The following is a 12,641-nucleotide window of genomic DNA, read 5'->3' as shown; positions in this document are numbered from 1 at the left end:
CTGTTGCAGCATTTCATGGTTCACTGCTTAAGCAGTCATTTATTTTATGGATGCACCATATTTTGATGTGTCACATACAATTAAAAACTTCAAGCTTCTGTATTTTTAAGGCTTTTAGTAATGTGTTCAAATTGTTCATGTCTTGGATGATGTACGAATTGTTTTATGTTTTTGAAAAATGCATTGCTATTGCTCATGATTGTTGTTTTTGATGAACATACTAAAGGTACCACATTCATGGTTTCTATTTCCGACCCTACTCTTTTTTAAATGTATTTTTATTGCATTTCTTAACAACATAGGGACCAAACATGTCCCATGACAGTCCCTCCTCCCTCCCGCTACCCCCCTCCAGAAGGTCTCTATGTGTGACAGATCATGTATACATGTCCAATTGACTTCTATGTGAACATGTCCAAAATCCTTATTTTATGTGGGCACCATTGTTCCCTGTAATCGCTCTGCAGATAGTCAAGGGCCGAACCCCCAGTCCGTTCTGAATTTCTGGCGATCTCCTTGAATGTTATAGGTGATACGTTCCATCGCTATATGTGACCATACTCTTTGTAGCCATTCAATAATGTTGGTGGCATTCTCTGTTTCCATTTTTGGGCTATGGCCAGCCATGCCGCTATTTGCAGACCCATAAAGTTCCGCTTCTGTGTCTTTGTCAGTAGTTTGTCTCAGAGGTTCCAGAGGCCTCACAGCCACACCCCTTCCTCTAACTCCCCCACTCTTGCAAACATCGACTTGAGTTTTGACGTCTCTCCAGCATTTGTTTGGGGTGGTTTTATACATTGTGTGTAGTATTTCTGGAGTGTAATGCCTTTGTACAAGGATCTTCGTCCACATCTCCCTCGTCTGGACGGCCTGCGTTAGTTTGGGGGAATGGCCCCCCATATGTATTCCCATTAATCCTTCCCCGAGTGTTTCCCCACCTTTTCGTGTATTGCCATTTGATCTCTTCGGATTGGGCGTTAAGGAGTTTATAGGTGTCTGAGACAAATTTCTTGGTCCCTGCATGTGTCATGATATAGGATTCAAACAGGGTTAATTTCCTTGTTGCTGCATGTTTGATCCGTGGGGAGCGCAACCAATGGTTCATAATTGTACCTATCGTTGATGGTAAGGCCAGGTTGTGTTGTGCATCTTCGAAGGTTCTAATCTCCTGGGCCTGGTACATATCACCTATCTTTGTACATCCCGCCTCTTCCCACTTTTGATATGCGCCTTTCTCCATGCCTGTTTGGAACTCTGGGTTCTTAAACATTGGCATGAAAGGGGCCAGATCTATTGTCAGTGTGTCTCTTTTTGGGTAGGTCTGTCCCATATCTTAGGGTTGCTTTCATTACCTCGCTTATTTGTAGGTTCAGGTGTCTGTTCTTTTTTTTGTCGTAAGTGACTGAGTCGGGTTGTAGCTACCGCTTTATCTTGGGATACCCACAGTTTCTGGACTCTTTCAAGTCCCACAATTGAGATGCCTTGTAATATTTACGTAAGTGGGAGAGGGCGCAGCCCCCATTCATTCTGAGCCGTAAAGACTGTGTGGACACCCTGGGAGTCTTTTTTCGCCAGATATGTCATTATTGTTTTGGTCAGCGTTTTAAAATGGGAGGCCGGGACTCTAATCGGTAGCGCCTGGAATAAGTACATGATTCTGGGCAGTATTGTCATTTTTATTGCCGTAATCCGGCCTCACCACGATGTTGATAGGGGGTTCCACCTCTCCAAGTCCCTCTTGATTTTGTCTAGTTGTTGGGGATAGTTTTCTCCGTATAGTTAGTCTATGCGGCTGGTCAGAGCGACTCCCAGGTATTTAACCGTTTGCTGCCACCCTGAGTTGTAAAGCTGCATCTTGTCTTTGGATAGAGTCCCTATTTCCCACCAGTATTAGTATTTCAGACTTCTGTCTGTTTATTTTCAGCCCGAGATGGTTCCGTGGGTCTCCATCTCCTGAAGGAGGATCGGGAATGTCTTCGCCGGGTCTCACAGGGCTACTAGCATATCATCTACATATGCTGCAATTTTGTGAGAGATTCCCCCCCCCTCCTGCCCCCCATGTCTGGTGTGTCCCTTATTCGCGCCAGGAGGGGTTCTAAGAATATCACATACAGGAGTGGTGAAAGGGGACATCCCTGTTTGGTCCCCCTCTCTATCCTAACCTTATCCACTAGCTCAACATTTACTGCAATCCGCACACTGGGCGAGTTATAATTGGCCCATATCATGTTCATGTAATCCTCCCCCATGCCCATCTTTCCCAGGATGCGAAATAATAATGACCACTCAGTGCGGTCAAACGCTTTTTCCGCGTCGAGCGCCAATAATATTGCAGGTGTGTGTGTAATCCCTACCTTTTCGATCATGTGAGTTATTCTCCTAATATTATCGTGGATCTGTCTGTTGGGGACGAAGCCCGACTGATCCTGGTAGATCAGTTTCAGGAGCACCCTCGAGTCTGTTGGCTAGTATTTCGGTGAACAGCTTTGCGTCTAGGTTTATTAGTGGTATCGGGCGGCATGAGCTGGGAAGCGCCGGGTCTTTACCCTGTTTATGGAATACTAGTATTTTTGCCTCGTTCATGGTCTGTGTCATAGTGCCCTTTTCTTTTAAAGTTGTTGAAAAGTTTGGTAAGGATTGGGGCTAGGCTATCTTTATATGTCTTATAATATTGTGCGGTATAGCCGTTCTGGCCTGGAGCTTTGATGTTGGGGAGATCCCGGATTGCTCTCATTACCTCCTCTTTTGTGATTAGGCTGTCCAGCTATTTCTTTTCTTTCATGATTGTTGGGAGGGAGATCCCGTCTAGATATGTGTCCTGTTCCCCCTCGGTCCGACGGTCTGGGGCATATAGGCGCTGGTTGAATTCTTTGAAGATATTCCCTGTTTCCGTCGTCTGTGTCCTTGTTTGCCCTTGCTCATCCTTCAGTGCTTTGACTGCCTGTTTCTGTTTCACTTTTAGCTGCCTGGCCAGGAGTCTGTCCGCTTTGTTCGCTTTTATATAATACCAGTATTTGAAATGAATTAGGCTTCTCTCTGCTCGTTTAGTGCAGATAGATTCCAGCTGCCCCTGAATATGCCTTAAGGCTTTCTTTAATTTCGACGACTGATTCTGGGACATCTCTGCCTGGATTGCTTCCAGTTTCCTTCCAGCTCAGTTTCCCATTGTCGATTCTGTTTGTCTCTTTGTGCTTTGAGTGCGATGAAATGCCCTCTGGTCACTGCCTTAAAGGCCTCCCATAAGGCTGCCCTGGAAGTCTCTGGGGAATTGTTACTGGTGACGGGCCAGGAGGAGGTCCTCCCAGAGTGGGGCATGATCGGAGAGTGATCTTACTCCTGTCTCTGAGTGTTGGATCATCCCGAGGAGTCCTGAGGAGACCCAGAGATAATCGATTCTGGACCTGGAGTTGTGGACGTGTGGAAAGTGTGTAAACCCCTGTGTCTGCCTCCTGACCCCGCCAAATATCTTCTAATGCTAGCATCCCCATTTTCAATCTTAGGGCCTTCGATGGTGTTGAGGTCCCAGCACCACCTCCGCCTTAGCAAATGTTTCTAATTTATCCAGGCTGTCTCTGATGAAACCATCTTGGCCCGTGTTCGGGGTGTATATAGTTGCTAATGTCAGGGGGCATCCATCGATATGCGCGTTTAGGAATAGGAATCTCCCCTTTTGTCTGCTTGGATATTGTGAATTTGTGGGTTTAGGGAGTTGTTAAATGTGATCAGGTCGCCCTCCCTTTTCTCCTGCTCATTTGCCTGGAAGATTTGATTGTACCCTTTCAGTTGGAGCATCCCACTGTCTTGCCTTTTTATGTGGGTTTCCTGGAGCATTATATCATATTTCCCTTTTTGTAGAAAATGCTCCACATTCTTTCTTTTAACCGGGGAGTTCAGCCCCCGGACATTATAGGTTAGTATTTTTAACCCCATTCTTTCGTGGATCGGGTGTTCTCTATTGACTTTCCTTGGGGCCTTGTAAGCTGGATGTGCTTCCTTCCGGTTTCCCACCCACCCCTCCCTCTGCGTCGCAACCCCCAACTTGCAAACCTCTCCACCACCACACTCACCCCCTCCTCCCGTGACCGCCCCCCCACCATAACTCCCCTAAGAAGGGCTCTCATACCTATGATCGCTTGGGCGTGGAGCCTGTCGCGCCATGCCCTCCAGTACTCTGGGATAAATGTGTGGGGGATGCTAAACCCCACCTGGATTCCTCAAGCTGCGTTGGGGTTCTCCCAAGTATGTTTTTTTATGTCCTCCTTGGTCGCCATCTCTCCCTGTGCCTTGTCTGTTACAGCTGTTTGTGCTTGGTCTCTTGGCACATTCCCTTTCTGTTGCGTTGTTGCATCTGTGACCCAAAGCTGGACCAGGTTCGGCTCTTGTCTTGCCGGGGGTATCTGTGGGGTTATCTGTTTGTTTACCCCTGGATCTTGACATGTGTGCTGCTCTTTCTAGCCGTTTTCGTTTGGGGTATATGTACTGCCCCCTGGGCCAGCTTGGGCTTCCCCTGCTGTGTGGGGTGTCCCCTCTCGGTCCTTGTTTGAGGTCTCGACTTGCTATGCGAGTGATTCTGGAGGGAGAATGCGGCTTTCCTGTGGATTACTTTCGGCGTCCTGGGGTTTCCCTTGGTCTCCCGTGGCCCCTGCTTGTGTAGTCAGAGTTCCTTTGTCCTATATATTGGGTGGTATCAGCCTGAGACATTCTGGGGAGGGCCGCGTGCCTTGAGAGCTGACCCCTTCCGCCCCCCACCCCCCTGGTGTGTACTCTGGGTTGGGGTGCCCTCTTTGTTTGTTCGGGCAGCTCTTTCTTTTCCCGGCCCCCTTGGCTGGTTACGCAGTGGATGACTCTGGTTGCTTCTAGGCCTTGGTTCATGGGGCTCCAGTCCGTGTGGGCTGTGGGGAGTTGGAGGGGGCTTATCTCCTGTTGGCTTTGCCTTCCAGTGGGAATCAGCGTGTGGAAGCTCCCCTTATGGTCCAGATGATCCCTGGGATAGATGTATCCTCCCGCGTGCTCCCTGGGCTCACTATGGGCAACCCGGTTGTATGTGATCCCCCTGGATAGGAAGCTGATGTGTGGGCGGGAGGGGGTTCCTGTTGCACAGTGAAGAGGCTTACCGGGGTGTTACTGGTGATTACCTTGTGGGACCTGCGCCGCTTCTTGGGTGCTTCTTCCCCTGTTGCAATGGGGTGTCCTCTGTGCGCACTTCAGGCTGCCATGCCTTCCTTAGTCCTTCTGTCTTGGGGGATGGAGAAGCGCTCCCGTGCAAGCTGCCATGGGACACCCCGGATGCTATCTGCTGGATGGGGGCTCTTTTTGTGTGCCCCCCAGATGCTGGTGCCTGCCAGAGCGTGGCCTGTAGTGGGGGGTATTTCTTAGGGGGTGCTAGGCACTTGGGCTTGCCTCATTTCCGCCTCTGTGGTCCTCTTGTGAACCAGCTCCTCGTCCGAGCCCCAGGCGCCTCAATTTGTGGAGCGGTCCTCCCTCACTCTGATTACGGGGGGCGGGGGCTGGGTGTCGCGAGTCTCCGCTGTGCTGAGCCTCCGCTGTGCTGAGCCTCCTGCTCCTGGACCAGATCTGATTGCCCGCAGGGTGAGCTCGCTGGATGTGAGCGGAACCCTGTGGGTGTTCTGTTGGCGCTGCTGCTTTCCCCTGTTGCCGGCTCCCGTTGCGGGTACCGTTCCGGTTCAGCTGTGGGGACCGCCTGGCCCCTGTGAATTCCAGGTGCTTTCTGTATGTGTGGTCTGCCTGACCCGCCATGCTGCTGACCCCGGCTCTTTGCGCCTTTCGGGTCTGGTGGTTGCTGTGCGTCTCAGTGGCGCACTATTTGGGGCGCTCGCTGCTGCACGCTGCTCACTCGTTGTGCGGCATCGTTAATATATTACTGCCGGGACTAATCACCCCGGTGCTTCACCTGTCGGTTTCCAGGCTTCGGAGAGCATATCATCTGCATCTTTGTCTAGCTTAATTATCGCGGCCTTGGAGGGGGAGACAGAGCAACCTCAAAAACGTCTTCCCCCTTCAGCCGCCATTTTGGAATCCCTGTTATCCTTACTTTCATCATGCACCTTTTCAAAGTATATATGTAATTGTTTTACTAAGTCCTCTCTGCAACAACCAACTCTGGGCATGTCATTTGATATGTCTTTCACCTGATTGAGCAATTGGTGGCTCTTTCATTGCCCAGCCTTTGGCCATGTTTAGAGAAATAGTTTTGGTCCCAAAAGTTGTACCCCAACCCACATTGACCGTGTATGTGAAAGTTGATGGAAAGAAGACCACCTCTCATTCATGTCTTGATGATAACTTGCTTTATGTACTGGTGATCATTTCGCCACCAAAGAGCTAGAACTGCACCAAATATTAGATGCACCTGAACAGATGTGAATTCTGAAATGCCTATATTTTATTGTTCATTTTTGTTTTTCTTTAGGGCAGAAACAATATGTTCCATACATTGCTCATGTTCCTATTCATCATAAAGACAAAAGAATCTGGAATGCTTGGGTACGTATACTGTTGAGCTGCACATTTTAAAATCTTACAGTACTTGCTCGGGTTGTTAAGGATTACATATTACTGACACTGACCAGAGCATCATTTGTATGGGATAAAAACAAAAGGACCTTGTCTGCTGTTATCTGATTCCACTGTCGCCACTCTGAAGATGCATCCAATTTGAAGGACAGAATATACTTTTATGCAGCTGCAATTTGATTTGTATTCTAGGCACAGTTGCTTTTCACATTCATTGTGAAGAGGCAACAATGGTGTGCTATCCACAGTTGTAACTTCTTGCCAATGTTGTGAATGCCTGACCGGCACCTCACGCCATGCATGTAATTCCTCGTAGTATTGACCTTGGGTTAGTACATGTGTTTTAATGCTCCTTCACTGTGAATAGGTTACAAACCTATGCTTGTATGGTTTGAAAGGATAGCCCTGTGTGAAGCCTGAAATGTGACACTATAAAAGTGAATCTCTTTAATGATTTACTTCAGGCTTGAAAGAGTTGAAAAGAGATCAGTTGAGCAATTTGTTTGAGCTCTTAAAGTTTATCTTGGATTGTGGATTGATTCTCTTTCCTTCCCGTATATCGGTATTTGAGACTTTCATTTTCGGTTTGACCTCCCATGTGAGATTGTGAAATGGCTTTTTTTGATTGCTTGCGTTTCCCCTTTCCCACAACTTGTAAAGTTTGACATCTTACATGGTTATGTTTTCTAATGCTAGTGCTGTCGATTTCCTCATATGATCACCACTTCACCCACTAACATGCTGATGTTATTTAGGTCTATGGACAGTTTACCTCGCCATTCAATGTAGGAACAGGAAGTATGTACAAGACTGACCACTGGAGCCTTAGCATGCCTCCTACTATGTTGCTTTTCACAATCCGTGCCACCTAGTTTGCAACCTTGGTTATTTAACCAATCTGAATTGTAATTTATTTAAAGCAATTGTGTTTAGTTTGTGCTTTTTAAAAATATTTTATAGGTTTGTTTGTATGTATGTAAATGCCAAAATGCCAAATGCCAAATTATGTTTGTGCTATTTGTAAAATGTAGCAGCATTTTTCAGTAAGGTTTAAAAAAGCAATGCTCAATCATAGAGGTTAAAGATCATGTGATATCGCTTTCTATAATGTCTTTGAAGAGATGATGCTCATGTGATCACTTCAATTACTCTACTATTTTATGAAATGACATGATTGAGATAAAATGCTAGAAATAAAGTGAGCTCCGCCTAGTCACTAGTGGAAAGATATGGCCTAATGACCGTATTCTTATTTAAATGTATATTAACAGAAGATGGCCCTCTTGGGTAGTGAGCTTTGTGGATAATTATCACATTGGGAAGCTGACATGCTGCTTTTATAGTAATAAATGTCCTTATCAGATAATTGAATTAACATCTGTATTTTATAATTCCGCAGGCGAGTCAACCTTGGATTATCCGGAGTAAACATTCTGTGGATATTTGGAGATTATTAAACCTTTTCACATGCTAACGAGTTTTCAACCTGAATTTTCCAAAAACTCTTACTTGAGGAGACGCCAAAGCCTCTTGAGATACTCAACATGTGGACCTATACTTCTGACATGCATTGGGGCCACATCAGTACAAACATCGGTACAGGGTGCTATGTAGTCCTGCACTTTCTTCACTGACTTTTGAACAGCAGCCTGTGAATCGAAGATCCTCAAAAACATCATTGCCACAGCTGGACGTGTTCTCTGATGTCCCTGAGTGAAACGGGGCCTTAGAGGGTGGGGAGGTGGCAAACAAGAAGATGAGGGAAGGGCGAAATTGATTTTATACCATGCGAATGTCTAAGATTTTGGTGATGCAAATTTGGATCCTGCAGTCCAAAGTAACTCCTGCATTCTATACTCCAATCTTGTGGTTTTCTGGAAGGAGTGAGGAGCCCAGTTTGTGCTTTGTGGAGAGAAATGCTGCTACTTTCTTTGTTTAAGAAGTTACTTTAGTAAGCTGTTGGGGACAGAAACCTAAAATAAGACATGAGTGCTAAAATATCCTGAAGCGCTCTACCAAATTGTTTACATTTCTCAATTTTAAATGTATTGAAACAGCGTTCTGCAGTGAAGTAATTGGATATTATACACTATGGAAATAGCCTTTTTTGAAACAGTTTTTACTGTGTTTTTCTTAATACAAGTAAGGTGTCTGCTGTGGATTTACAGATCTATCCACAATGAAATTGTGCATTCTGCCCTTTACTGGTAAAAATGTTATTTTACATTTTTTTTTGTCCACATTAGGTTAAATAGTTTGTCATACACCACTTCTCCTGCAAAGTACTGTATATTTTACCCAGCCTGTTGGATTCTCACTGCCTTCTCGTATGTCCGATAGCAGCTACGTGAACGAAAATCGGGTTTTCCTGTGTCAGCTTGTTTTTTGATGTTTAAGTCTGACCTTTGCTTTTGGCAGACTGGGAAGGGTTGTGGAGTCATGTCAGTTATTAATGCAGAAAAACATGTAGGGTTTCCCAGTGTGACTGAATATTTCCATGTGGTCACAAAGAATTAAAAATCTTAGAAACGTGGAAAATCGAATATGCTGACAAGCCTGCTTAGTAACACAACGTTTTTGGTATTGTATTTGTAGTTACATTTTATACATTTATTTGGGTCATGATGATTTTTTATGGAAAATGTGGTCTAGTCAAAAGTCATGGGAACTCCCCCCTTGCCACATTCCCCTCCATAATTAAACTTTAACATTGTGAAAAATCCAGGTACACCACAGGACTTGACTCTGCAACAAGAAAACAGTAAATGTTACTTGCTGTTCTGGGTACTGTTACTGTTCTTCTACTCCATAACTCCCTTTGTTCCATATTTTGTGGGGACAACATCCTGCCATACAGAAGAGAACAGGGGTCCAGGAGTAATCCTGTCCCGCGTGATTATTTTCTATTGTATTCACTGGTCAGGATGTACAAGTTCAGCCAAATGTCAAACCAAGGGATGAGTTGCAAGATTTGTGGCCAGTATAGCTCGTTTTGCTGATTGATAAATATAAAAAGGTCTATTCATTCATTGTAAAAAAAAGTTTTAAAAAATGTGCGCTTTTGAGGATTATCTGGGAAGAGCTTTAATTGCAAGTGTCGTCCAGAAATTGCACCTTTGCAATTGTAATACATTTCAGTGCGGTTTGTTTGAATCCGACCACAAAACAAATGGTCAGTCTGTAATTAACGGCGCATAGTGCCCTCTATCTTGGTGCAGTGCCTGCCTCATTCAAGAACATTTTTCATTTGTTCATATTTCTCAGATTTTTAATTCATGGAAAGTAGTGATTTCATTGGTTTCATTAAATGTTCAGATTTTTAAATGTGGTTGTTACTTAATTCAGTTTACTTTACTTGGGCACAGTTTTATTTTAAAATGCTGCAATACAGTACTGATTCATACAATGCTGCTTTATTTTGTTTACTGTATTCCTTATTGTCTCGCTAGACCTCTGGCGATAGTTATTTTAAATCCTTAACTTGGTCATTGATAAGGCGAGTGAGCCTTTGGTGTTAACTGCCGGTATTGCACATCTCTCTGGTGGTATTAATGCCCAGTTTCAAAGAGTTCTTTGTTTTAACTTGGTTATAAGGATAAAAGGTTCAGCTGCCTTGAGAGAAATCTTTGACAATCATGGACTGACCATTTTGACTACTGCACCATCCCACGAGTCCGCCGGTCCGGAATGCGGTGATTCCGTGATGACAGTGGCAGTTTCCGTGTCTGCAAGGTTGCGGAATGAGCGGCCGATTGCGGCTTGTCAGTCGCGTGCACCACATCAACGTGGAAATGGTGTCGCCGTCGCCACGCAAACGGACATTTCGCCACAAAAAGCAGTGCAAAACCCGTGGCTGCCTCCGCTGTCAGACACGGAATCACCAGAAGCGGAAATACCATGAAAACAGAGAGGCAGCCATTATTTAAACCACAATGCACTGCCATCCTCAGACACCACAGACCAGATCACCTCCCTGAGCAGCAAAAACCATCAACCACCATGGCATCCTGGATCCCAGCACGAAGACAGCGAAAGCAGTGCTTCAGTGAGGCAGAGCTGCCAGTGCTTGTGGACCATATAGTGCAGCATGCGGAAATGCTTTTCAGCGCAGACCAGCAGCGCGCCACCCAGCAACGCCGTAAGGAGGTGTGGGCTGAAGCAGCATGCAAGTGCACAGCAGTCTGGATGACAACACACAGCGTAAAAGGACTGCCACAAGAGGTGGGATGACCTCAGGCTCAGTGCGCAACCTCATTGCTGCACACCGCCAGCACAGCACTGGCACTGGTGGAGGCCCTGCATCCCCACTGAAACTGCAGTCGTGGGAGGAGCGCTGCAGCAGTGTCCTCCACCTTGAGGACATACATGGCATTGGCAACGCAGAGGCAGGAGTGAGCCCACCTGTAGATGCCGGTAAGTGCACAGAGTGCAAAGCCATAAGTGTGAATGGACCCCAGGAGTGACCCGATGGACCCACTGATAAACCCCCCCATCCCCCAGTCAGGGCAGGAGTGACCCAAAGGACCCACTGATAACCCCCCCCCCCAGTCAGGCAGGAGTGACCCAATGGACCCACTGATAACACCCCCCCCTCCAGTCAGGGCAGAAGTGATCCAATGGACCCACTGATAACCCCCCCCCCACCTGTCAGGGCAGGAGTGACCCAAAGGACCCACTGATGATCCCCCCTCCCCCCCCCAGCAGGAGTGACCCGAAGGACCCACTAATAACCCCCCCCACTCCCCCCATCTCCAGTCTGGGCAGGAATGACGCAATTGACCCACTGATGATCCCCCCCTCCCCCCCCCAGCAGGAGTGACCCGAAGGACCCACTAATAACCCCCCCCACTCCCCCCATCTCCAGTCAGGGCAGGAATGACGCAATTGACCCACTGATGATGATATCCCCCCCCCCCCCCAGCAGGAGTGACCCGAAGGACCCACTAATAACCCCCCCCCCCCCAGTCAGGGCAGGAGTGACCCAATGGACCCACTGATATAACCACCCCCATCCCCCAGTCAGGGCAGGAGTGACCCAAAGGACCCACTGATAACCCCCCTCCCCCACTCCCCCCATCTCCAGTCAGGGCAGGAATGACGCAATTGACCCACTGATGACCCCCCTCCAGTCAGGGCAGGAGTGACCCAATGGAGCCACTGATAACCCAGATGAGAAGCAACACCCCCCCCCCCAATACATGGCCCCTGGACATGCACACAGTGCGTGACTGAGTTCAAGCAGAGACGCATACACCCGAGTGCATCAACAGTCATATGTGTGTACATGCAAGTGCTCACTGATCGTCCAGTTTGATGCATGTGATGGACCCATCAAGTACCAGCACACAACTAACAGCATACCCTCTGTATCCCCACAGCCATGTCAAGTGACAGCGACAATGCCCAACAGGCGAGGCAACGTCCACCTGAACGTAGCCAATGCAGCACCCCTGCCCAGGAGGACGAGGCAAGCTGCTCCGGAACACGGGCACCAGCTGCATCTGACACGGATGCACCAGGCGACTCCACCATCCCCATGCTGCCTGTCACCACACAAGTGGCACACACACCCACCATGGCCACAGATCCCATCCCGGAGACCATCTGCACTACGGAGGAGGCTGCATGCAGTGACGACAGTGCCCCAGCCATGCAGGCTGAACTAGAGAGACAACATGGATGAACTGTCATCCCTCCACAACCTACAGTTTAGCCCCCCCACAATGCATAGTCCCATGAGGTCACCAACGCCCTCCATGGCAGAGCTGAGTGCCCGAATGCAGCGCATGGAGGATCAGTAGGCCATCCTAACACAGCTTGTGGAAAGGCAGCTGGAGGAGGCCAGGCTGCAGCGGGAGAGCAATGCCACATCGGTGCGTCGGCTCTCCAAGACCATTGGACGTTTTGCCACCACCATCATCACCTTGGCACGCCATGTCCGGGAAGGCAACAGTCACATCCACCATTGCAAAGTCCATGTTGGTTGCCCAGCAGGCATTTCTGGGACGTGTGCCAACAGTAACACCACCAGTGCCGTTCACCAGCACCGCCCCATCAAGCTCCACCACTGACAGCCCACGGAGGTGCTCTAGTAGGCTGACTGGACG

At 47.7% G+C, this 12,641-nt stretch overlaps 1 protein-coding gene across 1 annotated transcript in view; it reads left to right on the top strand.

The window, feature by feature from the left end:
* The window catches only part of TMEM209 (transmembrane protein 209), an 834,036-nt gene extending 824,178 nt beyond the window's left edge, over window positions 1-9,858 (top strand). The window contains exons 15-16 of the mRNA XM_069629610.1: window positions 6,431-6,504; window positions 7,934-9,858. Of these exons, the coding sequence (XP_069485711.1) occupies window positions 6,431-6,504; window positions 7,934-7,991 (132 nt within the window). The 3' untranslated portion in view covers window positions 7,992-9,858. The remainder of the gene's footprint in view (window positions 1-6,430; window positions 6,505-7,933) is intronic.
* Window positions 9,859-12,641: the final 2,783 nt, after the last annotated feature.

The sequence above is a fragment of the Ambystoma mexicanum genome, chromosome 12 (genome assembly GCF_040938575.1).
Source record: "Ambystoma mexicanum isolate Mex_15411 chromosome 12, UKY_AmexF1_1, whole genome shotgun sequence".
NCBI classification, from domain to species: domain Eukaryota; kingdom Metazoa; phylum Chordata; class Amphibia; order Caudata; family Ambystomatidae; genus Ambystoma; species Ambystoma mexicanum.
The sequence above is the reverse complement of the archived record's forward strand: the minus strand, read 5'-3'. Positions and strand labels throughout refer to the sequence as shown.